This window comes from Microtus pennsylvanicus, chromosome 7, assembly GCF_037038515.1.
Source record: "Microtus pennsylvanicus isolate mMicPen1 chromosome 7, mMicPen1.hap1, whole genome shotgun sequence".
Classification (NCBI taxonomy): domain Eukaryota; kingdom Metazoa; phylum Chordata; class Mammalia; order Rodentia; family Cricetidae; genus Microtus; species Microtus pennsylvanicus.
The window spans coordinates 60,869,301-60,897,198 of record NC_134585.1 but is presented as its reverse complement, the minus strand read 5'-3'; the positions used below and the strand labels follow the sequence as shown (position 1 = coordinate 60,897,198).

Here is a 27,898-nt window from a genome sequence, read left to right as displayed (position 1 = left end):
GATAGACGGGGCAATCCAATATCATCGGGAAACTCAATGGGGGGCCTCTCGCAGGCCCCCAAGCCAACAGTGGCCCAGTCATTCCCAGTCACAGTGGAGAACGTGCCTCACCAAAAAAATTAAAAGCTCCAATTTCTGCTGTAAAAAGTAATACTGGTCTAAATGATGAATTACGTGTGGAGGATGAGTCAAAAAACCCAGTAGGACAGAGTAAACGTATATTTTGGCAGACTTCTATTAATGATCAAAGACCAAAGCTAAGAGTCTGTATAAATGGCACTTTTATTGAAGGCTTATTAGACACAGGTGCGGATGTAAGTATCATTACCCCAGAATCTTGGCATCCGAATTGGCCTCTTCAAGAGGTAGATGTTCAGTTCCTAGGAATTGGAACCCTATCTCGTGTAAAACAAAGCACAAGATGGGTTGAATGCATAGGGCCCGAAGGGCAAATAGGAAGACTAAGGCCATATATAGCCAATATTGCCATAAATTTATGGGGCCGTGACCTGCTACAGCAATGGAATACCCAGATTAACATTCCTGTATTTCCAGGAATTCATAATTCGGGGAAGGATATGATGAGGTATTATGGAAAAAGGTCACCAGCCATTCAGGCTGTACAAGAACATACAGCAAATACCAAACCTTTAGAGGTATCAACAGCCCTACCTTTAAAATGGCTAACTGAAAAGCCAATATGGATCAAACAGTGGCCTCTAGCTGAAGATAAACTACAGGCATTGGAACAGCTGGTGCAAGAGCAACTAGATGCTCACCATATTGAAGAATCAACCAGCCCTTGGAATTCTCCTGTGTTTGTTGTAAAAAAGAAATCTGGTAAATGGAGAATGGTGACAGATCTAAGAGCTGTCAACAAAGTAATTCAACCTATGGGCCCACTACAGTCTGGAATTCCTTTGCCTTCTCTGTTACCAAAAGGATGGCCTCTTATAGTTATTGATTTGAAAGATTGTTTTTTCACTATACCGTTACAAGAAAAGGATAGAGAAAAATTTGCCTTCACAGTGCCTACTTATAATAATTCTCAGCCTAATAAGAGATATCAGTGGACTGTCCTCCCACAGGGTATGCTCAATAGTCCTACACTGTGCCAATATTTTGTAAGTAAGCCATTGGAAATAATTCGTAAACAATTCCCCAAGTCCATCATTTATCATTACATGGATGACATCTTGTTATCTGATTCAAATAAAGATACTTTAGAAAGGATGTTTGAAGAAGTAAAGAAAGTCTTGCCTAGGTGGGGATTACAAATTGCCCCTGAAAAGATTCAAAGAGGAAATTCTATTAATTACCTAGGTTACAGAATAGGGTTAGAGAAAATTAAAACGCAAAAGGCACAAATTAGGAGAGACCGCTTAAAGACTCTTAATGACTTCCAAAGATTGTTAGGAGACATTTCCAGTCTATGACCAGCTGTTGGGATAACACCTGATCTAATAGTTCATTTAAACAAAACCTTAGATGGTGATAAAGATTTGAATAGTCCAAGAGAACTGACAGCTGAAGCAGAAAAGGAACTGACAATGATTGAGGAAAAATTACAGGAGGCACATGTGGATAGGGTGAACCCAAATCTTAGCTGCATCCTAGTCATATTGCCTTCCAGAATTTCTCCTACAGGGATTCTAATGCAGAGGGAAGATATTATTTTAGAGTGGATATTTATACCTAATAAACAGAGTAAAAAATTAAAAACTTATGTGGAAAAAGTCTCTGAATTAATTATAAAAGGTAAGCTGAGACTTCGTCAACTAGCAGGTATAGACCCAGCAGAAATTATAGTGCCTTTTACTACAGAAGAAATAAAAAAGTTATGGGAAGACAATGAACCGTGGCAAAGAGCTTGTGCTAATTTTTTGGGAGAAATTAATAGCAACTATCCCAAAAGTGGTAGACTTAACCTCATAAAAAGAACTTCTTGGATCCTTCCTAGAATTGTACGTGATGCTCCAATAACTGGAGCCCGTACTTTCTATACTGATGCAAATAAATCAGGGAAAGCAGGTTACAAGTCAGATGAATTGAGTAAGGTGGAACAAAGCCCTTATAATTCTGTCCAGAAGGCAGAATTATATGCCATTCTTATGGTGCTAAGGGATTTTAAAGAACCTCTTAATATAGTTACAGATTCCCAATATGCAGAAAGAGTTATCTTGCATATTGAGACAGCTGAATTTATACCAGATGACACAGAGTTGACTTCATTGTTTATCCAGGTACAAGACATAATCAGGAACAGGCTTTGTCCGATGTACATAACACACATCCGGTCCCATACAGGTCTGCCTGGTCCTCTAGCCCAAGGCAATGCTGAGATAGATCAATTATTGATTGGAAGTGTGTTGCAGGCCTCAGAATTTCATAAGAAGCATCATGTCAATAGTAAAGGCCTAAAGAAAGAATTTTCCATTACTTGGCAACAAGCTAAGGACATTATAAAGAGATGTCCTACTTGTTCTTTCTATAATCAAACACCGTTGCCTGCAGGGAGTAACCCAAAGGGCACTAAGAGAAATGAAATCTGGCAGATGGATGTGTTCCACTTTATGGAATTTGGTAAATTAAAATATGTACACCACACCATAGACACGTATTCAGGTTTTCAATGGGCTACTGCCCTGAGCTCAGAAAAGGCTGATTCAGTAATCACACATTTATTGGAAGTTATGGCCATCATGGGTATACCTGCGCAAATAAAGACAGATAATGGTCCAGCATATGTATCTAAGAAAATGAAATGCTTTTTTGATTATTATAATATAAAACACATTACAGGTATACCAAACAATCCTACAGGTCAGGCAGTTATAGAAAGATCAAATCGTACTATAAAGGATATGCTGAACAAACAGAAAGGGACTGAAAATACCCCCAGAAATAGATTACATAATGCCTTATTAACCTTGAATTTTCTTAACGCTAATGAGAAAGGAACGACAGCAGCAGAGAGACATTGGATAATGGAAAAGTCTGCTGAACTAAATCAACCGATTTATTTCAAAGATGTGCTGACCTCTCAATGGAAGCCAGGAGATGTGCTACGTTGGGGAAGGGGTTTTGCTCTTGTTTCCACAGGAGAAGAAAAATTGTGGATACCATCAAAATTAATAAAGTTTCGATTTGAAGAGGAGAAACCTCTTGGAAAGGAGAAATGACAACTTATCTACAATGATGATATTCATACAGATGGTAAGAAAAACATATAGAATGGGGGCAGGGTTCTGTTCTTATCTCCACAGGAAAACACTCATCTTTGAAAAATTCAAGGGACCCTGGATATTTGGATACTGACAGATGGAAAAATACCTGCCCAATAGGAAATATCAAGAAAACTGAAAGGGTTGTGTAAGTAATATTAAACCATATTTCTAAATTTATAAAGCTGGTTTTGAAGTTGGACTCTGGCTCAGTCCTTCTCCAATTCCAAGCCTGTTAGTAAGAGAAAAACCCAGAGTTTCTGGAGTTTCTGTCTCATGTCAAGAGCCATGATATGGGACAGAAAGAAATATGAGTTTAGAAAACATCTTTGCTTTTCTTCATATCTATCATACTTTTCATTGAATATATCTATCATGTCTTTCATTGAATATATATATATATATGTCTATATGATTAATGCTTAAGTTTTTCATAATGAACAATGAGTTTTTCCTGAAGTGACATTTGAAGTTTCCAGGAAGAAGATGGGGCCCCATAACAACAACTCCACCTGGTTGATATGACGTCATGATACTGATAGCACTACTACAAGACCTGCTTTGGGTACCAGCTGCACAAGACAGTTCCAACTTGGTTAGCTGAAATGGTGCACATCTTATACAACATTTTGGCCAGACCTGCACAAAATACTCAGAGACTATTGGCAATTTTAAAAGACATTGATCTTGAAATTTAACCATCATTTTACTTTCACAGGATCCCCCAGAAAGAACGTCGCCCCTATGACAGCTGGAAGTAATTTTAGAGGACGACGTCCCCTCTCCCAGTAAAGTTTGCCCTTGGGTTTAGGGGCATCATTTAGGGGTTGATTATAATTAGTATACGATTGAGGGTTGGGGGAGGAATTTTATAAGCTCAGGGATCATTTTGAAAAAAAAAAAAGAGGGATGATGGGATAATAGATTTGTAATTGTGAGTTACTGTTGTTAGACAAATATATTGATATAGATTCTTGTATATTGATACAAAGTTAAATTGTATTGACTATTGTATGCATTCATGTTTCTACCTCTGTTTAAAACATTTTTTATGTATTGACATATATTGTATTGTATATATTTACCATATTGCAGTGTACATTTCTACCTCTGATTAAGATACTTATATAATGTTCGTGTATTGGTATATATTTACCCACTGCAATGTATATTTGTACATTGTTTATATTTGGAGGTCATTGTCCTCATTTGTTTCACAGTCGTTTATTGTCTTAGTCTTTAAGTTAGATAGATATTGAGAATTATATAGACTAATAGTCATCTAAGTTTGTCATTTATAATTAGACTAATCAGGTTCTTTAGATATATAGAGATTATACTCAGTATAGATAGATAATCTTCAACTTCTTCAAAGAGCTGTAGAAAATGGCCTTTAATCTAACTCAGAGTTTTGTGGTAGTGAGACACAATTGCTCCTGGCAACACCACTCTATTCCCGAGAGAATGTTGAGCACCAAAGACACTCCACCTGGAGCATTTCTTTTTGGCAGAACTGGCCTTGGGGCAAAGAAATGCCCATACCTCAACCACTGACAAAGATACAGAGCATGCATCAATGGATAAAACAGGGCTGTCTTATCCTGCCAAGACAGGGTAAGATAGTTTTGAAAGTTGCTTGCCTTTGAAAATGGTGTGTCAGTTATGTTAGGCCTTAGCCAAAGTTGGTTGCTTCAACGCTGCTAATGTGACTTTGGGTGATTGCCTAGGTAGCTAGTTGTCTCTGTGATTTGATGCATGTTTTGGAAGTTGTTTTACTGAACTTCCTAATTACCCAGGTAACATTATTTCCCTTCTCAGATCTTTGATGGGGTTGAAGACTATATAAATGTAGTTACTTTCTCTCATGACTTGGCCAAGTTATTTATTATACAAGACCTAAGCTAGTTAGAATAGCATATTTGTACTTATTGTATATAATTTCATAGTAGGTTTAGAACTCTCTTATTTAAACAGAAGGGGGAGGTGTTGCGGGAGGTCCTCCCACTCCTCCAGCCTATCGCCGCTGAGATACCAGCCCCTTGGGGCGTGGTCTCTCTCCCTTTAAAAAAGCAGCCACTTCCCTCTCCTCTCTCTCTTCACTTCCTGCTCCGCCGGCGACTAGACTCCTGGTTGCGTTTCTGGTTAGAAAGTTCAATTTGTCTTGTTAAAAAATTTTGTCTGTTCATAATATTCTGAGTAAACTGGGAGCATGGGGACCATGAAAGAGAGTGTAAGAGGAGGGCAGAGAAAAGGAGGGGAGCGGAGAAAAATGTTGAGCTCAATAAAATCAATTAAAAAATTATAAAAATTTTGTTTCCTGAAAAAGTTATGTGTGCTGGTTTTGTTGGAAACGTTTGCCTGTGTTTTATGGTGTGTTCATAAGTTTTGCTGCAAACATGGAGATGAAAGAAAACTAGTCTGAAGAATTTTGTTGTCTCTGCCACTCACTGCTGCTGTGGCCACGTTTATGAACATGGCTCAGAATTTATCTTTGTGTTCTGGTCACTGGATTCAGGTTAGCAGGAATTCAAATGTCTTTTTGATGTAGATAACATTGAAATTGTTCTTTGCTATTCTTTATTGGAAAGCTTACACTAGAGTTGGGTTATGGCTCTTCCTTCACTAGAACCAGGTATGTTTATTTAAAAGCTTCCCCTATGACAGTCCTTCAGTCTGAGTTCTGACAGGTACAAAGCAAAGAAGAAGAGCCCACAAACTGGACTTAGTTCATATAAACATTCTTTACCTTTAGATTTATATGATTTGGTTAGATATGGTTTAAAATCTGGTTAGATAAAATGTTAAAATTAGTAATAATAAAATTAATAATTAAAAATTTATGTGCGGGTAATTTCAAATAAACCATATGCCATGATTCCAATTTGGATTGTCACAAATTTTTTATCAATCATGTGGCTGGTTACCATTTTTCTGGAGTTTAAAAAAGATGGATGTCACAGAATTTCACCACCATCTTGATTAGAGAAGGCCATGTAAAATGGGCCTAACAAGGGAATAATAGTAAATTTACAAGATAATTTGGATTAGCATAGATTTGTATATGATAATTCATATCCTTTCCAAAAAATAAGGTTTATAAAAATAGTATTTAAAATATTAAAGCTGACCCTCAATACTTTTATACTCAAAATGTACTTTGTTCTGCCAGCTAAACTTTGTAAATTAAAAGTCACCCTGGGGATAATGGTTTTAAGGACCGGAAAGGATCATAAGAAACAGCTGAGGTTTGCAAATGTATGGGAGAACTAGAGTCTGAAAGAGAGTCTAGTTACAAGGATGGACCTTGACAGTTTTAGAAATGCCAATGTGAGATGACAGTCACCAGAAGCACCAGCTACAACGAAATGGGGCAGGTAGAGATCTAAAAGGTAGTTAGTATATGCAGTTGAGGATGGGTATAGAAAAAAAGTTTCTATCTGGCCTGGTCCTAAGGTCATTCAGTCCCAACAAAACACACAGAGGCTACTGTCCAATCAGTATTTTATTAAACCAATATAAATGATAAATCTTTACAGGGTACAAGAGCATTATCCCACAGCAGGTGGGGCCAAAGAGGTGATATAAGCCTCTCAAAAATAGGAGGTATTTCATTTTTGATATTGCAGGAATTCATTTAAGAGAATTAAATTTTTTAAGAACAATTTTTAAAAATTTAAATTTATAAGATTATGGGACATTTATACTTTTAAAATATTTTATATTATTAATATTTGGACTTAAAATGAAAGGCTAAAAATTAGGATAATAGCCATGTGACCCAAATACTAACTAAAAGCTATGATATTCATTTTTTCGTAATGCAGCAAGACAGTGACCTGAGCAGTCTGACAAAGGGTTTGGAGAAGTTTCTCAGCCCATTTAACACTCTTTGGGGTATTAAATAACAACTACAACAAAACAAAAAAAGTTTTACAGGGATTGCCTAGGACCACCTGCATGTCAGATATTTGCATTAAGATTCATAACAATGTGATGGATAGTAGTGGTGCATGCTTTTAATCCCAGCCCTTGGGAGGCAGAGGCAGGAGGATCTCTGTGAGTTGGAAGCCAGCCTGGTCTACAAGAGCTAGTTCCAGGACAGACTCCAAAGCTATAGAGAAACTCTGTCTTGAAAAACCAAATAAATAAATAAATGGATTCATAACAATTATAACAATTACAAAACTGCAGTTATGAGATAGCAACAGGAAAAACCTTTATAATAGAGGAGGGGCAACCACAACATGGGAAACTATATCAAAAGGTCAAAACACTAAAAAGTTTAAAAACCAGTGGCTTAAAAAGTGTCTCTTTTCTCAAGGTCTACTGGGGCTTAAGAATATATGTCTAGCCTCCTTGCCTTTGCTAAGTTTGCTAAGTTTTTAGCTCTTTGGATAAACTGAGTCATACAAATCATTTATGTTTCACTAAGAAGAGCTTCAATTCAAAATTGTTATTTTTCAAAGCTAAACCTGACAATAATGACTGCTAACCTATTGTAAAATGTTAAGAAATGCAACGTAGTAGCTATCTATGAATTATCATGTTCATTAATTGTAAACATGCTAAGTACTACTGATATAATCAATTACCGGGATCAACCTTACTTAGTCCCCTGTATATGTTTTCAAAAGTTAAGCTAAAATAGGTAACTGGAAACAAAGTTAACTATTCAGATTATACCTGGGTATCCCTCAAGTACTTCAGAGATCTGTAGAATCTTCAGAGATTCTGTAGAATATGGTATTTAAAATGTTGACTGAAAAGCTTGTTATATCAGACAGAGACTCCCAGATCCTAGCAGTGACTCAAGATCTCCATAGAAGCTTCTAGACCACCACCATGTCTCTACCTGAATTTGACAATGTTGACCACAGTGTAAGATGCCCCAAAGTAACACCTGTTGCCAGGACCTGGCCCAGACTGTGGGCAAGCAGTAGGGCACTTGAAAATAGATCTTTTGCCTAGACAAAATAAGGTTAGTCTTACCCATGCTCTGCCACAGATAAACTGTTACCTCATGAGCCTGGCAAAGACTGCAATTCTGTTACTTCTGCCTCCAATGTTATGAAGGCCTAGGTATGGACTTGTCTCTCTAATTTTTAATAGATTTGGAAGCAGCTTGGTCTACACTCAGGTATAATTTATCCTTCTTTAATCTCTGATTGTATCGACCAGCTGGGATAGCTATAATTTCATCAGTTTATCAGCAGGCAGCCAGGTTCTTCCCCAAGGTTATAGTCAGCTTGTTAGCTCATTGTATATATAAAAATCAGGCGTTGGTATGGATCTAAATAAAGGTTTGAGTATATAAAAGTTTATATGTTTGAAGGGTTTCAAGAATGATTTGATACAAAATGCAAGTCATACAAATATAAATAAATAATTTAAAATATAAAAATGTTTAAGATTATTTTTCCCTTCTATGAAACAAAAGTTCAGAGTTTAGCATTTAATAAAGTTCTGATATGTTGGTAGAACAATGATTACTCACTGTTCAGTGACAAGCTCAAGATTTTGGATTTATTTTAGTTGCCATTTAAATATAATCTTGAAGGTACTTCTCATCAAGCCAAAGATATCTCTGTCCAATCAATACCTGGCTCTCAGGACAGAATAAAAATTTTCATGCTTCTAACCTAAATCTGTAGCTTTTTCTTGGACCCAAAAGTCTATTACTGTTGTTTTACAAATACCCATTATCTGCTTTTTCTACAATATGGATTTCAGTACAGATTGGTGATATTAATATATCTAAAAATTTTGTTTTTTTGTAAAATAATAATTCATATAGGCTTCAAAACAAAAAAAAAAGCTGGATCTGCCTCTCACAGGTCAAAAGGAGTCCAGTTAAGTACAGCCTAAGTTTTTCCCACCTGTCTATTCCTGAAGATGATATTTTTCTCTCTCCTGGTCTTGGGATTCCTCCCCTTTCCACTTACTAAGACTATGGACCTGATAGTTTCAAATGTAATATCTCCCTTTAAGTTCATAAATTTTAAGTTCTGTTTCTAGTTTAATCTTTTCTCAGCTTGTTTCCACTTGGTTGACACATACATGCAAGCACCACTTGCTGACTACAACCTGCCTGAACTGCCCGAGAACCCTGGACTTACTAAAAGTTGATGTGGACCAGTCCAACTGAAGAGAACCACGCACCACAGTTTCAAATCCTGCCTCTTGCTTTTTCTCGGTGGCCAATGTTCTCTATTGGAATTGTCTTCCAACTTCTAGTCAGCTAGATTTTGCTTATTCTTTATATTGAAGTGTTTCTATTTGTCTTCACAGTCAGTCTAGATTGGAACATTTGTCTATCGCAGCCTAGGCTGGATCATTAAATACTCACCAGTCTAGGAAGAAACACTAACCTCTCACCCTAGGCCGGATGACATTCTCACCAATATAGAGATTTCAACAAAAAAAAAGTTAACTTTAGTTTATTTTGGTGTCATTTTAAAGTAATATTTTACACATTATTTATTATTGGTAAGTTAGTACTGATTTGGATGAGCGCAATTGATCTGAGAGTTGATTTTTGAATGCATTTGGTGTTGTTAATTTAGCATGCATATTCTTTTAAAAATACAAGGCATGGGGTATGAATGCATGCAGAATTGTTGCGGGAGGACCTTCTGCTCCTTCAGCCAATAGCTGTTGAAATACCAGCCCACTGGGACGTGGTCTATTTATCTTTAAAAAAGAGCAGTAAGACAAGAGTTCTGATAATTACCTAGGTTACAGAATAGGTTTACAAAAAATTAGGACACAAAAGGCACAAATTAGGAGAGACTGGTTACGGACTCTTAATGATTTTCAGAGATTGTTGGGAGACATTTCCAGTCTACTACTGGCTGTTGGAATAATACCTGATCTAATAATTCATTTAAACAAAACCTTAGATGGTGACAAAGATTTGAGTAGTCCCAGAGAGTTAACAGCTGAAACAAAAAAAGGAACTGATGATGGTTGAGGAAAAATTACAGGAGGCACAAGTAAATAGGGTGGATTCAAATCTTAGTTGTTTCTAGTCATATTGCCTTCCAGAATTTCTCCTACAGGAATTTTAATACATAGGGAAGATGGTATTTTAGAATGGATCTTTTTACCACACAAACCAAGTAAAAAATTAAAAACTTGTGTAGAAAAGGTCTTTAAATTAATTATAAAATATAAACTGAGACTTCATCAACTAACAGGTATAGACCCAGCAAAAATTATAGTGCCTTTCATTACTGATGAAATAAAAGTTATGGGAAAACAATGAACCATGGCAAAGGGCTTGTGCTAATTTTTTGGGAGAAATTAATAGCAACTATCCAAAAAGTGGTGGACTTAAACTTATAAAGAAAACTTCTTGGATTCTTCCTCGAATTGTTTGTGATGCTCCAATAACTGGAGCCCGTACATTTTATACTGATGCTAATAAATCTGGAAAAGCTGGTTACAAATCAGATGAATTGAGTAAGGTGGAAGACAGAATTATATGCCATTCTTATGATGCTAAGGGATTTTAAAGAACCTCTTAATATAGTTAAAGATTCACAATATGCAGAAAGAGTTATCTTGCATATTGAAACTGCTAAATTTATACCTGATGATACAGAGTTGACTTCATTGTTTATCCAGGTACAAGACATAATCAGGAATAGGCTTTGTCCGATGTACATAACCTTGATGTGATAGTTTTTTTTTTCATTTTACTGTATTTTATTTTGCTAGATTTTTAATAGAATGAATGAATGAATGAATGAGCGAAAGAACAAAAGATAGCCACCAGGATAAAGACTGGCAACTGAACTGTCCTTTATACGTGCTGCTGGGAAAGGGAAAGTCAGTTTTCACCAGTGGAGTGACACTGAGTAGATCAGCCGTGTACAAAGTAACTTACCAACGTCTAAAGAACTCCAGTTTTTTTATATACGTTTATTTGTTCACAATTTGGTGTGCTTTGGGGGGATATTTTATTTTGTTATCTTGGTTTGGAGGGTTGTTTTATTAGTATTTTGTTTTTTGAGGAAAAACAAAGTTGGGTTGATAGAAAGAGGGAGAAAAGAACTTGGGAGAGGGAAGAATGTGACCAAAATATAATTAAATTTTAAAACTGTTTTAAATTTCAAGTTTCCTAATATAAATTTTGTGTCTGGAACTTATAATAATTTTATTTGCAGGTCATATTACACAGTAAATATGAAAATCATCATTAAAATATTTGAATTTCACTAATGAAGAAACACAGTGAATAAGAAATGTATCTTTAAATATATGTTCTTGAGAAAGTGTGTGGTTAGAAACTATCAGAAGGAAGCTCATTGTGGGTGGGGTTAAAAAGAGGATCTGGAAAACTAAGTGGAAATTAAAACGTGGGTAATCCAAGCACCTTAGTGCTGGTTAAATGGCAGCCATAATGACTTTAGACAGTTATATTCAAGCTGCAGAAGACTTAAAATGCAGGCACTTAAGAGCTAGACTTTCATCAAACTCATTATTTATGAGATTTACAAGACATAATATGCACAAGCGTGCACTGAGTCTCAAGGGTTCAAAGGAGCTTAAAGGAAAGTAGCCAGATGATGAAAGAGTTTGGGGCAGAAGAACCTGCAGTCCTTCCAGAAGAGAGGGGTCAGATGTTTTTCCAACAATCAAAGCAAATGAAGTATTCTTTTACACACTTTAAATGCTGTTTTCTTTCCTTGAGAAAATTTAGCTGGGTAACTGATAAGTCAAAGTACTTGTTTAATGTTAATTGTGTTCTTTTATACAGAATTCATGCATGGAAAAGTCCTCTTTAGCTTCAATACAAGTCAGTTCTCTGGAAGGTAGAATTGGGGTGGAAGTCTGCTTTAGGTTCCTAGTTGCAGAGACATTAAGGAGGCAGGGACTCTAGCAACTATGTCCGTCACATCCACATCAAGAACATCTGTTCTTACTCGGTAGCTCATGCTCAGGTGACTTTCTTCACTACTATATAGCCCAGAGCACAGCCTAAGGAATGGTGGCACTTAAAAAGACAGGGGCAACTAACAAGACAATCTCCCACAAATGCTTCCATAGGCCAACCTGACCAAGGTAATTTGTCAGTGGAAATTTTCTTCCAGGGTGATCCCAGGTTGTTCAAATTAATGATTAAAACTAATAGTACAAATTTCCTTAAAACTATACACAGAAAAAAATAGAAAAAAGAAGAAATGGAACTGCGAGATTGTAGCACTCTAATAGAGTCCTGCTGGCTGCAGCACAGGACACTTAAAGCTTTCAGAATTTGCTCAAGCAATGAGGCAAGAGGCACATATTTTATTGTTTATACTAAATCTCACTCAGGCTAGCAGAATTTATAGGACTGAAGTTACTCTGGGAAGGTGGAAGGTCATTGGAAGAGGAATTGATTGCAGGATTAGAGAATTTAAGCTTCCCATCATCCTCTTACTGTGGAGAGAGGTTAGAGACTGAGATAATCCTAATGGTCAATGGTTTAATCAATGATGCCCATAAATATTTGTTGTGGAAGAAAGACTTGGAAAAGGAACTCAAGAGACCAGCCTCCAGCTTAACTCACTTTAGTTTTCTCTCCTTGGCTTCATAAGAAGCACTAGAACCTGGTAGGAAATTACAAAATAGATCAGAGGGCCATGGGTATCGATGCTTCTGCCTTTCACACACTGGGGCCAGGGCCAGTTCATATGCTTTCTCTGAAACTTGCCTGTCCACACCATAGGATGTTATCTCACACTGGTAGACATAAAATCAGAAACATAGAAGAGTTTCATAGACTCTTTGTTTGGTTGACTCAAACTCATTTCTAGATTCTTTTTCCTATACTTATTTATTATTTATTAAAGATTAGACCAATCCAAAGAAGTTCAATTTCCTAGCATCTCTCCCAGCTGAATACTGACCATGACCATGCGACATAGTATGGCTGATGATATGGTTATAAAATGTCTGGAGGAGAAGGTGAAACAAGAACATTCTTTCCCACCAGGAAAGAAAAGCCTAAGGGGAGGAATGCCTTGTCCCTCTTCCTTCGTGCTTTTCACAGGTGCAGGAGACGTCTTGAAAGAATGACCTCACAAGTAGAAGAATTGAACCAGCATGCAGAACACAGTGCAAGAGATGCTACAAGGGCTCCAGAACTGCTCTTCCAGGATGCTCAGCACTAGCATTCTAAAGCATGACATGAGTACGTCTTACTGCTTGACCTTGTGGTCATGGGATTTTCAGAACCTCATGCCTGCTTGCAATGCATAGCTAACGTTCAGCAAGATGAGCATCATTATTTCTTCCTTCCAAAGCCACTTAGTGATTGGTTCAGGTATAGTTGCAAATATCAGACTTTAGTCACTGTGCTTGAACATAGCAACTTATTACAAGGAATGGCAAATTCAGAGTAGGAATGATATCACATGTGAATCCCAATTAGTTACACTGCTGGAAAAAAATTAAAGAGCTTCATCCACCTCCCCTAGAGATTCTGAAAATAAATTTGAAGCCCTATCCTTCCCCATTTTAGAAACTGTGGTTTGGTTTCCATGATTTTGTGATAACTGATGGTGTTGTGGCTACATAGCACATCAAATCTGGGACAGTCCATAAGAAATAAGTAAAAAAAAAATGGCACTGGCTCTTGTTATTCGAAAAAAACCCACACCATATATTATTAAGTTCAACTGGTTTGAATAAAAAAAGTTGGTATCAAGAGTGAACTTCTGTGAAAAAAAAAATTATAAAGTTCAAACACATAAATGAGTTGAGAGGAAAAGAATTTTAATTGATATAGAGATAAACATGCTCTAGGAAAGTCAGCCAATCAGAAATTGACTCTGTATCTATAATGTTTCAGAAGCCATGGGCCATTCAGAGACATAGGAACCACTGCCAGACTGCAGTGAATGGGCAAAGATAAGATTGTCAGCTCCAAGTTCCAAGGATGGAGTCATATGAGGAGATTTCTGCTTGCTTGTGAGAAAACTCCAAGAAAAAAAGACAAGAGTCTTATGACCTTGGTTTCTTAAAAAACACAGAATAGTTCATGCCTCCTCTGGGTGTAGTGGATAAGAGTGAGTTTACTTCAGATCATTCATTATAACTGGCTATTGTTATATGTTTATATGCCTTTATGGAAAACATGTTGTTGCCACACGCAGCTTGTACACCATATGCAGCTTGCCCTTGTGACTGGACACTTTACTCATGTGACTCCTCTTAACCTTCAGAGTATAAATTGTCTGATGCCTTGAATAAAGTTATCTATTGCATGAGACTTTAGTTCACCTCATTTATGGGCTCCATTCTCCCAGGTTCCACCTCCCTTAGAGAGGTAAACATAGATAACTAGGCTGTGAATATCAGTACTAAAAGGAAGAAGAGAGAAGTACACTACAGGTGGTCCATGGAAGTTTGCTCACTGAGATCTAGGTGGTTTGGTAAACCAAACTAAAGAAAAGAGCAAGGGTTTCAATCTGGTAACAGAGATACCGCATGTGGGAAAACTTGAGGGCTGAAAAAGCAGACAGAAAGGAGTACACTTTTCCTGAGAGTAATCAGCAAGCACAGATAAACCAGAAGCCTCAAGGCTGTTAAATGGACATTGGTACGAAGTTAAGTGGTTTGACTGCTTAGGGGAGGGAGGAGGCTTAATTAGCTGATGCTTAAATATTTGAACTTACATCTTGTCCCACATGAGCTAACAGTATGTGACGAAGCACTATGGCTATGTCTTCTTGGTTTAGTACACTGGCCTCAACTATCTGGAGTCAGTAAAAATAAATGGAAGAAGTGTCGGGTGTTTCTGCCACCACTCTCTGGAGGCTGCCTTCCAGAAGTAGGGCAGCAATGACTCCCCGACACACCCCCATGAGCACATCTGTCTTTGTCTTTCCTAGCTTCCTACAATATCTCTTCTGTGCGTGGTCTCTGTGCCCTTCATAGCTCCCTCCTCCTGGAAACATGTAAATCTAAAGGCTTGCTTCTCTCCTCATTCTCCTTGTCATTAGTTGGAAGTTGCGGGATTTGAGCTGAGGGGTGAACGGTGGCATCCCAGATGCCAGCTTTGCTGATAATAGATGCTGCTTAATCGACATTTGTGAAATTAATCAATTCACTATTAATTTTTCATGATTACATTAAATGTTAAAAATGATTTTAAAAATTAAGTATATTTTATTACATCTTTAATTATATACAAATTTCATGTATTCAATTATATCCAAATACATTTTAAAAACTAAAGTTTCAGCAGTTGCTATATTTGGAAGTGCTTACTTCTCAACTCTAAAAAGATTTTGTTAATCCTGTTATCAGAAAGCCTTTGTCAAAGTTACTAACTTAAAACATTTACTTACAGAATGATGTTTTTCTTTTCTTTTCAGGACATTTGACTGCGAGGAAAGACTTCGGATCGTCAATAATCTAGGTTGTCAACTGCATTAATATATAAACTCAAATTTTATATGAAGTATATTTTACGGATAGGGAAAGGAGTAACAGCATTTCCTGTTAAATTCTCTTGATACACAGTTTTAGACACGGACAAAGACAGGAGAGTTTCCACTTCGTCTTATGAGAGGAAACTTTGTGTGGAGCCCTCTTCCTACACACACACATCGTGAGATGTAAACTCATTCTTACAGGTACAAACAGCTCACAGTGCTGTAACTGACAGCAAGTCTCGTCACATTCCATCAGCAGCCCTTTCTAGAAACTACGATTTCCTTCATTCAAAATAAAGCCCCAGCGATGTAGCAATTAATGATTCAAATGCTTGTTTAAATAGAAGTGATACACTTTGTAGTTTTTAAATGAAGTCCATCAAATGAATTTCTGTATAGAATTAATTAATCCATACTTAATTTACATCATTGGACAGCAGTGTTGCAGATGAGCTTGAGTGGGGTCACACCTCATTTGAGAGATTTTTTTTTTGTAGCACTATCTGTATCTTTTAATATACAGGAGAGCTGTCATTTGCAAAGATTCAAAATGCAGAAGTCCAAAACCAAACTCAATATGTCTTCCCTTGCATTGTCATTCCATGAGACATTATATATTAAACATTTATACATTTTTAAAAGTGGAGTCCACACCTAAAACTTAGGGTTGAAATACCAAGTTGGTGATGTTGATTAACAACTTACTACACAGGAGCCCACACCAAACAGCCTCTTTTTTCTGGGTACCAGATCCCATTTTGGTTCATAACACTGTCATTAGCATTTTTCTCATTGTTGACTTTTCTTAGACAACTTCAAATACAAGCAATTTCTTAATAGGCAACTAAATGATAGAAGGTTAAACAAATATATGCTCTTAGAGATTTTAAAAAATGTTTTCAAAGCTTGTTTGTAACTTTGAATGAACTTAGCATACTGTAGAGTGCAAGCTCTATGGGACATGGTGGTACATGGCTGTCAGTAACATCCCATCTAACAACCAGCATACGGCACTTTTACCTACCACACATCAAATAACACCATGACTTCCACAACACCAGTGTTAACACATCTGTATTTCCTGATGAAACGAGGAGGTGGGAAACATTGTGATGCTATTTTCTGGTCCTCATGTAAGTGACTGAGGTATGTGAAAATCTCTTTTTTGTCAAGTAAGGTGTCATCACAAAGATGAAAATGTAAATGCACATCTCCATGAATTTGAATATACATGAAATATTGACTAAGCACTATCAATTGCTGAGAGTTGCTGGTTGCAAGGGGCCATGAGAATGTACAGCACTGACAACCAGTATTTAACAAGTCAACCCACCAGATGTATAAGTCCTGTTGTGAAGCCCCACCAGCAATGCTGGAGGATCACTGGTTCTGGAAAGTAGTTGCTTCTGTCTATAATTTCTCTCATGAGCTACTTCATTTCTTCCCTGCATACAGCTTTGGATGTATTCCCACTGCTTTTGTGTTTGTCTCATGAAAATATTCCATCTATTGGACACACATACAGCTGTGGATAGTGAGGAAGATGGTTTCTGCTTCACTGCATAATTTTGATGAATAGAAATAATACTAGAATATATTACATTACCCAGCAGTCATAGGATTACCAGTCAGAAAGACAGTCTTTTACACAGACAGGTAATTTTAGACTCCAGAACAAATTCAAACAGGCTAGTTGCCCCCGGAGACAAATATCTGGTTGCCTCTAGATTCAAATACATGAGATCATTTTCCAAGGTGTTGTTTGTTGCTGATTCAAGGCCAGAGCTTGAAGCAACTTCAGTCTGCACATACTTCCTACCACTCAAAGTCCAGATAATTTATTGTTATTGTTAAGTCTTTAATCCCAATGTCATTCTCTGTCTGGGAACCCTAACCATTTGAGCTATATGCATGGCTAAGTGTTACTCACTGTACAGTCAATGTGACCTCCCCTGCCTAAGATAAACTACGTGACTTATCATGTGTTATAAGAAGAGGACCCTAAGAAAGAGATATATGGATCTACATAGAAAGGAGAAAAAGATAAGATCTCCTGAGTAAATTGGGAGTGGGGGGGAAGAGGGTTAGATGAGGAAAGGGAGGAAGGCAGGGAAGTAGAAAAATATGTATAACTCGATAAAAAAGAATGGATCAGGACCTGAAAAATTAACTTATAATTGTTCGGTTTTTGCTGGAAAGGAATGTGGTGAGAAGAGGAGAGAAAGAGAGTGAAGGAGTGGTGCGTAGGGCTATGAGGAAGGCAGCAGTGGAGAGAGAGCCAAGTGTGAGAGAAGAACAAGAATCGTATGAGAAGGTGAGCGAGTGAGCAAGGGTGAGAGTGAGTATTACTGAGAGTAGATGTGTATGGAAAGAGAGATATGCAGTTGTATGTAAAAGGATGTTGTAACTGAATATAGAAATATGTAACTGTGAAGGAGAGAGGTGCAGGTATATAAAGAGAGATCTATTTGTATGTGAAGAGATGCAACAGAAGAGAGATTGTTGTAGGAGGCCAATAGAGGTCATCAAGAAAGAGAAATTATATCAGTTGAAATAAAAGAGAAGGTTACCATCAGGAAAACGTGTGCTTGCTCCTTTTTTTTTTTTTTAAGGTTTCCAGCAGAAAGTGTAAGATTTCTCATTTTTCCCCTCAGACAGAAATGTCTAGCAACTCTCACATAAGAATTTTTTGTAAGCCTTTACTACTCTGAGGTTTTCTTTTTATTACCCTAAAGCAGATCTGTTAGCTGGCCTCTCCATATGCATTAACCAACAGTTATCAATTGCTGTTATCAAAAGGGCGTTTTTTTCTTTTCCATATATTCGAATGAACAATTTCAAACTGTTTTGCTAGGAATTTATGTTTTAAGAAAACCAAATGTACCTTCTTTTTTATCTTCTGAAGTAATCTTCACTTTAGTATCTGTTATATCTTTGAAAGAAGCCAGAAAAAGGACCACATCTCCTTTCTCATTCTTTATAGGAACAATATCCAACAGGCACCAAAACGGAGACCCTGCAAAGGTAAAAGAAGTGTGAGTCAGCCTCCTGGTTCAGCTATGAAAGTCCAGTTGGTAATCACAAAGAGCCCTTGCTGTTCTCATCTACCCCACCATCTCATGGTGGATCTTGAATAAAGACTTTTGCTTGGTGGGTGTTTATTAGAGGCATGGCCAATTTCAAACCAATGATGATTTACTAGGATGAATAAATTCAAATAAAAAGGAATGGAAAACACCAACTTTGAGAGATGACGCCATGCCTCTTACACCCTCCCCTTACACCACTGTGTTGTTTTATGTTAAAGACACCCATACTGCCACCTTAGTAGCTCTTCAATGGTAGGAAGATTCATATTACACATAATACAACATTACACATCTCCATGAGTGGTTTATTTATAATATGTGAATTTTTCTGTAATTATGCTGAGTCAAAGAAGGAAGAAAGGCCCAAGGTGAATCTTCAAGTTGACTCCATTAGCTGTTTCCTTCCTTGGCTCCTTCCTTCCCTTTGCCCCTCTGCCTTCTCTCTGTCCTACCAGTGTGCAGAATAGATGTAGTCTCTTTACCTCCTGACTGCCAGGCCAGTTCCATGCACCTGTAGGCCAAAATTGCTCCCCAAAGATGCGTTCTCCATACTATTCTACCACAGCAACAGAAAAGTGAATAATACAGACAATAATCAAATTCAATTCCACTTTGGGAGTAGAAGAACCATAGCATAAAGATTCACATTCAAGGCCATTGCACTCAGTGGACCCTGCATAATGTGAATATTCTTAAAAATTTTTATTGATTTTTCACATATGTATTTAATTTTTACTTATACTTCCTTTTCTGCTAAGTTAACTAGAATACCACTGTTTAAAATTAGGAGTCTTTCCCATAAATGCTCTAGCTTCAATAGGAACAAAAAGTTATCAGGTCATAGCATCAGATCTTAGAGAAAGTAATATTTTCTTGGGCTAGAGGGATGACTGGGCAGTTAAGATGGCTCTGCACACTCTCTGTGATAGCTCTGTCACAGTGAATTCAAACTCCTGAAGCTATAGTAACTAAAGGCTATTCCAGAAAGAGTGATCCAGGCCCAGGCACATAAATCTCTCATGGGCCAATGCTAGAAGTTACTAAGTCACTCAGCCTTGAATTCAGAGAGGCAAGTGATTCTTAAGAAGAGGGTTAGAGTGTCAGTTTTAACTCTGGCTGGATATAGCAACATTAATTACCATGTAGGTCAGAAATGCCAAAATAAACAAGGCTCTGCCAGGATTTCAGTTAATAATATCTTTAATTTCCAAGGATAAATACAATTGATGGAGATAAGTAGAGTTTATACTTTCAGTGGCAAAATATACTTTGGAACTGAATAAATAGTTACCTTGGGAAACAACTGTGTAAGGGAATTTGACTTGTTAGAAGACAACTCATTGTGTGCTTTCTGTATATACAATCATGGTTTGAATACGTAATGTACATCAGTAGCTCTTGTGTTTAATATTTGATCCTTTGATGATGGTGTTATTTTGTGACATTTTGGAAATCGTAGGAGGTGGATGTTGTTAGAGAAAGTGGGTCACTGGGGTGGTCCTTGAAGGTTGCGCATATTCTTTTTTCTCCTGATCCAGATGGCATGAGTAGTGTATCTCACATACCCTAACAATCATTAAGTTTTACCCTTCAACAAGCCCAGAAGCAAGAGAATCAGCCATTTTTAAACTGTTAACTAAAATAATTTTTTTTGTTCTTTAAGTTTAATAGGTCAAATATTCAGGTGAATATGTAATATTTGGCAAAAGCAAAAACTAAGGATTAAGCACTAAACACATAGCTATGGTTTAGTCATTTAATCCACCCAGGTAGAAAATGAGGTCTATTGAGTCATGAGTGGTCTTGTTCATTTTGATCTATACTTTCATGATGAAGAACATTTTAGCCATTCAATATATCACAGTTTCTTAGAGTAGAATATGAACAATACTTAATTCTCTATTTCTATTTCAAATATGATTTTGAGTAGAATTTAATAATGGCTATGTGTTTTTTAACTGTAACTATACATATAATACCCTGAGTACTAACAGCATCAATGTCAAATGACCTGAGTAACATGGTCTCCATCAAGAGTTGCATTTTCTGTTCTCTGAAAACATTTTATATTGTCTGAATGCTAGAGTGAGATATTGGCCAGTCTTAGAAGTTATTCCCAGTGTGAAAGAAGGCAGAGAGACTCCTTTTGATGGCAGCTGGGAGTTGAGGGGGGTGAGAGCTTCATGTCTTTCTCAGAAAGCAAAATATAGTGATGGGAGTCCTTTAGGTTTTGCAAGAAGTCTATTTCTGCTATTTCCTTGTTCTGGCTTTACCAGTTCTCACTTCTTTCTCTGGAGCATTCTGCCTAACTCTAGTTTTCCTCTCATGCTTCAACAGTAAGCTCTGAGAACACCATGCCTCCCTCAAACCCAAAAGGATTCCTGCTTTCCTGCAGCACCAGTATAGCTTTTTATACTTCTCAAAATGTAAGGTCTGTTTTCCAGTGATTGCAAGGAGGAGCAAGAGTGACATGGATAAGGGTGATAAGCAGAACTAATGAAAGTATGGCCTTAAAAAGGAGGAGAAGGTCCTTGGAGAAGCTGTAGCTGTTTAAGGAGGCTCGCCTTTCCTGCACCTCCCCCAGTCCCTACCACCCCTGATAAAACTGCAGCAGGGATGAAAGTAATGACTTTTTAGAAAAACAAGAGGTAATATCTTCATCTTTTTGTGAACTGCCTATCTCTAGTGAAGTTTATGTGTGTATAAGTGTTCATTTTTAACTTTTTAATTTACCATGACTGGAAACCTTACCTTTCAAATGCCCCAGGATGCCAAGGCCTCAGCACTTGTGAAATAGTAAAAGTGAGGCTAGCCATAAATCAAACTAGTTAGAGACTACTATGAATTGAACAGTGGCTAAAAATAACCTTCAATTTAATGTTTATTGAAAACTGAGGGGAGTTGTCATTAGCGGTTGTTTAAATTATTTTTTCACTGAAAAATGAATATGCCTGGTGGTGAGTTAGATGCTAGAGCACTTATTAGCATGCATAAGGCCTAGGTTTTAATTTAATTTAAAAAGACTGGAGCACAACATCAAATATTATTGATGGTAGACTGTGGAGTTTAGTTATCCTTTCAGGAGTTTTGTTTGGGGATTTTCTAGAATATAAATAAAGGAATATATAAACAACTTCTGACCACTTAAGAGGTTAAAGAAAGAAATGAAAGAGTTCAAGACTGAATCACCAAGATAATTGGGCCCTGCCTACGTAAAGGTCGTTTCTTAACGTGCTCTTTGAAGTTATACAAATTCAAATAAGTTCCTGGTAAAACTCTGAGAAAAGGTCTACTTTTAATTGGGATGGGGAAAAAGAAAGGAAGGAAGGAAGGACTAGTTATGTGTTTGGGTTTTTGTTTGTTTGTTTGTTTGTGTTTTACTCCAAGTTTCCTTTGTTCTTAAGTAAGAAATAACAGCAAAAATAAAAACTTTCTTCCTTTTCAAGGAAGAGGAGATATAACCACCCCTTAGCAATTCCAATGATTAGGAAAAAGAGGAGTTGGGGAAACTGAGAACAAAAACAAATCCCCAATATATGATTTTTCAGCCTAGAGTTCCTGGTGAAGTCTGGGGAATGCCTCACCAGATTGTTCTAGTCACAACTTGGCAGGCAGCTAAGGCTGAACAGTCAGTCATCTTCCACAGCTTCCAGCCCCTCCAGAAGCACAGCACATGCTTCACCAGAACTAGAGACAAAACCCAGTATTCAGAAAAGCTTTGTTTTATCCACAGCACTCTGATGACTTTACCTTTAAATTCATTATATGACATCAAACAGACAGTTTTGCAAATAGTAAATTTATGCATAATATCTTCTTTATGATGCCAAGCTTTCCTCCCACAGGGGGAAAAAAACAAACAATCCAGCATGCACTTTCCAAAAGAAAATAAAAACTGTAGAAATTAGAGAGGGTTCCGTTGGGATGATCAACTTCAGAGGTGGGGTTATTCACCTGTCAAAGTCAGCAAATGCGTTATATATAGTGTACCAAATATTAAAAAATTCATTCATGAAGTTTTCATTCAGCCACTCAAATAGCCACAGAAAATAACGAACCTGGGAGTATGGTTATTTTCTAATAAATCTTCATTTATGAAAGCAAGTAGCCTCCAAGTACTATCCATGTATATATCATGATGTATATAGAGGCACTATATCATGATATAGAAGCCTACAGACTAATGAATTTTGCATAGTATGAGTTATTAATAAGCTTTGAATAGTATGAGTTGGAGCCTCCATTTCCTTCACTCCCCCAATCCACTTGGCCCCAGGCTCGCTGGCCATTCCCCCCCCCCCGTCCTTATCCTCCAAGCCACACAATCTTACACATGTTTTCCTCATCAGCCTCGTAGAACCCCTAGGTATAGGACACCCAAAAGCCCTCTGTAACCAAACATTATTCATCTTTTGTCATCAACTTACAAAACCCTACCAATTTTATCACTCAGGCTCAGCATCTATTCTCTCTTTAAATTCTCAGGGCACTTAAACCTCTTATCTCTGACCCCTAAAGAATAGACCTTCTTCACTTCACATCTTCCCCCTTTCAAAATACCATACTTGCAATTTAAAAACCCAATGGAACCTACCACTTGCCTCAGGATCTGTGAGTTATTAACTCTGCAGTGGCTTATATCCACCCTGTAGTACCCAACCCCTATACCCTTCTTTCTACCATTCCTAGAAGGACCTGTCTCAGACATCAAGGATGTCTTTCTGCTTTCTGTTCCTCTGGATCCCTCAGTCATAAAATACCTTTGCCTTTGCTTTGACTGACCTGGACACTAACGTTTCTTCCCAAGTACTTGAGCTGTCTTAAACCAGGAGTTCTAGGACAGCCCAAAATCTAATTGGCCAGGCTCTGGCATCTGACTTATTCTTTTTAGTTTGTGCGATATGTAGATGACCTCCTCCGTAGCCCATCCCTGTAAGTTAACCAGGCTGACACCTCTGCTCTAATACCTTCCTGTCTCACCCTATACAACACAGCTGTCCACCCCTCCGGTCACTTATTTGGAACTATTACTCCAATTCACAAGGCCATTACCCTGTATAGTACACAGCCCATCATGAAAAGGGACATGTCAGGAGCAATGTGAGTTAGCTGGGATATTGCATCAGCGGGCAAGAAGCTGACAGGAAGTGAAGTGAGGCTACAAAAACTTTAAGACTCACACTTAGTGACCACTTCCTTCAGCAAGACTCGACTTCCTAAAGCTAGCTCAGTCTTCCAAAAGAACACCCCCAACAAGAGATAAAGTATTCATACTCATGAGCCTATGGATGATATTCCCATTCAAACATAACCATGAAGAATGCAAGATGGAGGAAAGGGATTGGAAAATAAACTTAAAGAGACAGACTATGAACTGAGACAAGCTCATAGGTGGCTTTAGGCAACTTAAAGAGTTCATGTTATCCCATGAAGTAGGAGGAATTCACAGAAGGTTTTGTTACAGATAATCTGCATCTGCAGTGTAGGAAGATGGTCTTAAGTCAACAAGGAAAGAGAATATAAGTGGGGCAGATCTGGGGAGTGGCTAAGATGAATTTGTGTAACTCAAGCTCCACATTGAGAGAAACTGAACTACCAGGGGTGCAGAATGAAAAGCCTCAGATTTTGGGGCTTATGTAGTGAAACTGGCCTCAGGCTTTGGAAGGCAATAGAGGATGGAGAGTTGCAATGGCCACAAGAAGGTCTTAACTAGCATCATGTATTTTTGTTTGCAGTTCTTCTTCATCTCTCCCATAGTACCACCTTGAAGGCTACTGCTAATACTTAGGGGCTCTCTGGACTTAGGGGCTCCCTTTCTAGGCTTCTAAGTTTGGCTCTGATGTCAGGAAAGCTCTAGAATTAAAAGCATCACTTTATGGGCTAGTGATAAAGCCCATAAAGAGACGAGCTAGGAGGCAAGTTGTCTAGGCTTTCATTAGCGTGCCCCAGAGTTGCTGGACTCCTCAGGAGAAGGTCGTGGGTGAGAATCATATAAATGTCATGGCAAGATGGTAAGATTAGGAGATATATTAATTTCTTTTAAATGACAACAGAAGAATCATTGGTATTAGACTCCAATCCTTTTCTATTTCAGAGTGTTTGCTTAATTAATAGGAGGCATATACACTGACCAAGCCATCCACCCCAGCAATCTCCTGCAAAGGGTGAATAGTGGCTGATTTAAGCCAGTAGGGGAAGAAAAAGAAGGTTCCATGGCTGAGTGGGAGGAAGCAGTGGGGGTATTAAGGGCTGCCAGTGGCCTGAAAGTGGACACCTGAGGGCATTGGTTTGGAGAACCTATTGCTGAGGAGAGTAAAAGAGAGACTGAAGAGACAAGAGAGAGAGAAAGGACTGTGGATTGAGGCTGATAATAGGGAGGCTCCTTAGGATTACTTAATATTCTGCAAGAATAATCTAGTTTGAGCTTCATAGCTAACAGGGTTTTATTTTCTTGCTTGGCTTAAACCATGTGGTCACCTTTAATCAAGATGACAGTAAAGTCAGTTGGCAAGATCCACCATTTCCAACCCTAGAAAAGGTGGTTATCAGCCATGTGGCTTCCTCCACCCCACAGGGTGGGGAGTGGGGGGAACATAGCCTCAAGATGGTGGCATGCCTCATATTTAAGATTGCCTTTGTACTGACTTTTAACTAACGACCTCTATGTTATGAGTTTTGAGTTCACCCTCTTGTTACATATTTTATAGATTTTTTAACCATACCCAAGATACTTAAAATATTGATGTAAAGAAAGTTTACATAAAAATGTTACAAATCTTGAGATGAGGTTCAAACCTTAGCAAAAGTTTTAAAAAGTTAAACTAAGCCCAAAAGATTTTGGAAAGAGTAATAATAATCCCCTCAGGAAAAAGTCTATCAGTTAGCCTTGTTTTTCTCTTATTTCTCTGTCACATAGTCACTGGCTTGCCTAATATGGGAAAGATTCATTTAAACAAGTATGCTTGTGTTTAGAGGATGGAAATCATATCTAAACTCCAGAGCCAACTTTTTATTGAAGTGAGACAGCATAAAGTAAGAGTCTAATGCCACTCACACCTAAAAGACAACAGAATCCCTGTGAAACTGAATCCAGTAAGCTGAAAGCAAAGAAGGCTTAGAGATAGGAAATTTCTGAGTCCTGGCTGTAGGAATGTCAACTGAGAGAAGCACCACAGGCAAGGAATGGAGGAGTGTGTGTGCAAGCTGCACTTGGCCTATTCCTTTGCTCTCTTCCCCTCCTTCTAGGTCCTGGATCCCTATTCGAAACAAACTTACAGATTCATCACCCATATCTTAAAATACAGAACATTTACACAGTGTGGTGGGGAGACGAGAAAAAAAACAAAGGGTGATTGTAACGGTGTAAAAAGAAAGCTAAAATTTAGGTAAAGGAAATCTCTTTCTATTTCCCTGTTTACTTACAGTAATTTTAAAGGTCGCAAATGATATTGGGATCCAGGATATGCTTAGGCAGACATTTGGATTCATTATCTAAGGAGTATTGGGAACAAATTCAATGACAAAAGTGAAAAAGTGCAGTGTTCTTCAGGTCAGGTGTTAGGTAGAGAGACTGGAGATGTTCTAAGAGGCATTCCAAAGGAAATGAGAGGATACGGAGGACAGTGCTCCCATGGTGAACGTGAAGGAAAATGTCATTGCAGACTGTACTAAAGAGTGTCCCCAGGAATCAGGGAGGACTGGAAGAAGACACAAACCACTCAGTGAGTGAGACATCATGGCAGTCAGCTGGGGTCAGAGGCTTACCCTGGCTAAGCCCAAGGGGAGACTCAGTGCCTGGTACCAGGGCTTTTGTGGAGGCCAGAAGGCAAGAATGAAAATGGAGCTAGAGGAAGGGGAGCCACATCGAATGGAATAGGTCAGGAATAGGATCACAAAAGCCAGGAGGACCTAAAGGAACTGTGTGATGGTGGAAGGTACAAAATAATCCTACACTAGTTCAGAACTACATATAATAAAGGGTTATTTATTTAGGGCAGACACACTGATCACTGTCCTAGATCACAGTCCTCTGCACAAACAGGGAACAGAAACAAAGTCTAGCAGCTGGAAGCAAGAGTCAGCAACAAGAGAGTGCAGGCAAGCTTTACAGCTGCATTTGTAGTGTAACAGAGGATGCCCAAATGGTATCTTAAAGGCTATTGGCTGAAGGAATGTCCACAGCAAGTTCCCCTTTTGTTTAAATAAGAGGGTTCCAAATCCAATACAAAACTATATACACTAGGAACAGGTATCAAGTATAAGATTAGAATTACAACCAGCATAAACAATAATAAGCAAGAAACATATGCTAAATGTTTTAATAAATATTCTATCATAAGGAATCTAAGTCTTATATTAGAAAAGGCTTTGCTAGATCATAAGGTAACTATGACTATCTAATCTTCAGCCCATTGAGGGCCTGAGAAGGAGATAATATCACTTGAGTACACAGGAAATGCAATCAAGCTGCTTCCAAATTGTGCAGTAGATGACAGAGACAACTGGCTGCCTGAGCAATCACCCAAGGTCTCATTTGCAATATTGAAGCAAAAAACTTTGGCTAAGGCCTAGAGAACCTGACAGACCATGTTTAGAAGCAGGAAAATTTTCAAAACCATCTTATCCTGTCTTGGCAAGGTTTGGCGGTCTTTTTTTCTTGTATCCTGCTTGTCTAGTCTAGACATTGTGCACTTTGTCAGTGGTCGAGGCATGAGCAATTCCTTGTCTAGAGGCCAGTTTTGGCAAGAAGAAAACAAACTCCAAGTGGAATGTCTTTGATGCTCAACACCCTCTAGGGAATAGATAGGTGCTGCCAGGAGCAATCGTGTCTCACATCAACAGAATCCTAAGTTATTTAAATGCCATGTTCTACAGATCTTTGAAGTGGTTAAAGGTTACCTATCTATGCAGAATACAATCTCTACATATCTAAAAAACCTAGTCTGACTAAAAGTATAACAAACATGAATGACTATTGACCTATAATACTTAATACATTGGCTTAATACATAGTGATTAAGATGTCATATCAGAATATCAAACAATCTTTAAACAACTGAGCAGTAAAAGAGGATAATGACTTCAAAATCTAAACATGTATAAATATCTTAATCAGTGTAACATGAGAGACTGGCTTGTTGGGGTTTTTGTCCTGTGTGGT

General features: G+C 37.8%; 1 protein-coding gene across 1 annotated transcript in view; it reads right to left on the bottom strand.

Moving 5' to 3' along the window:
• The window catches only part of Kcnh8 (potassium voltage-gated channel subfamily H member 8), a 458,944-nt gene that overhangs the window by 253,224 nt on the left and 177,822 nt on the right, over window positions 1-27,898 (bottom strand). The window contains exon 3 of the mRNA XM_075978951.1: window positions 18,534-18,665. Coding sequence (XP_075835066.1) covers window positions 18,534-18,665 — 132 coding nt within the window. The remainder of the gene's footprint in view (window positions 1-18,533; window positions 18,666-27,898) is intronic.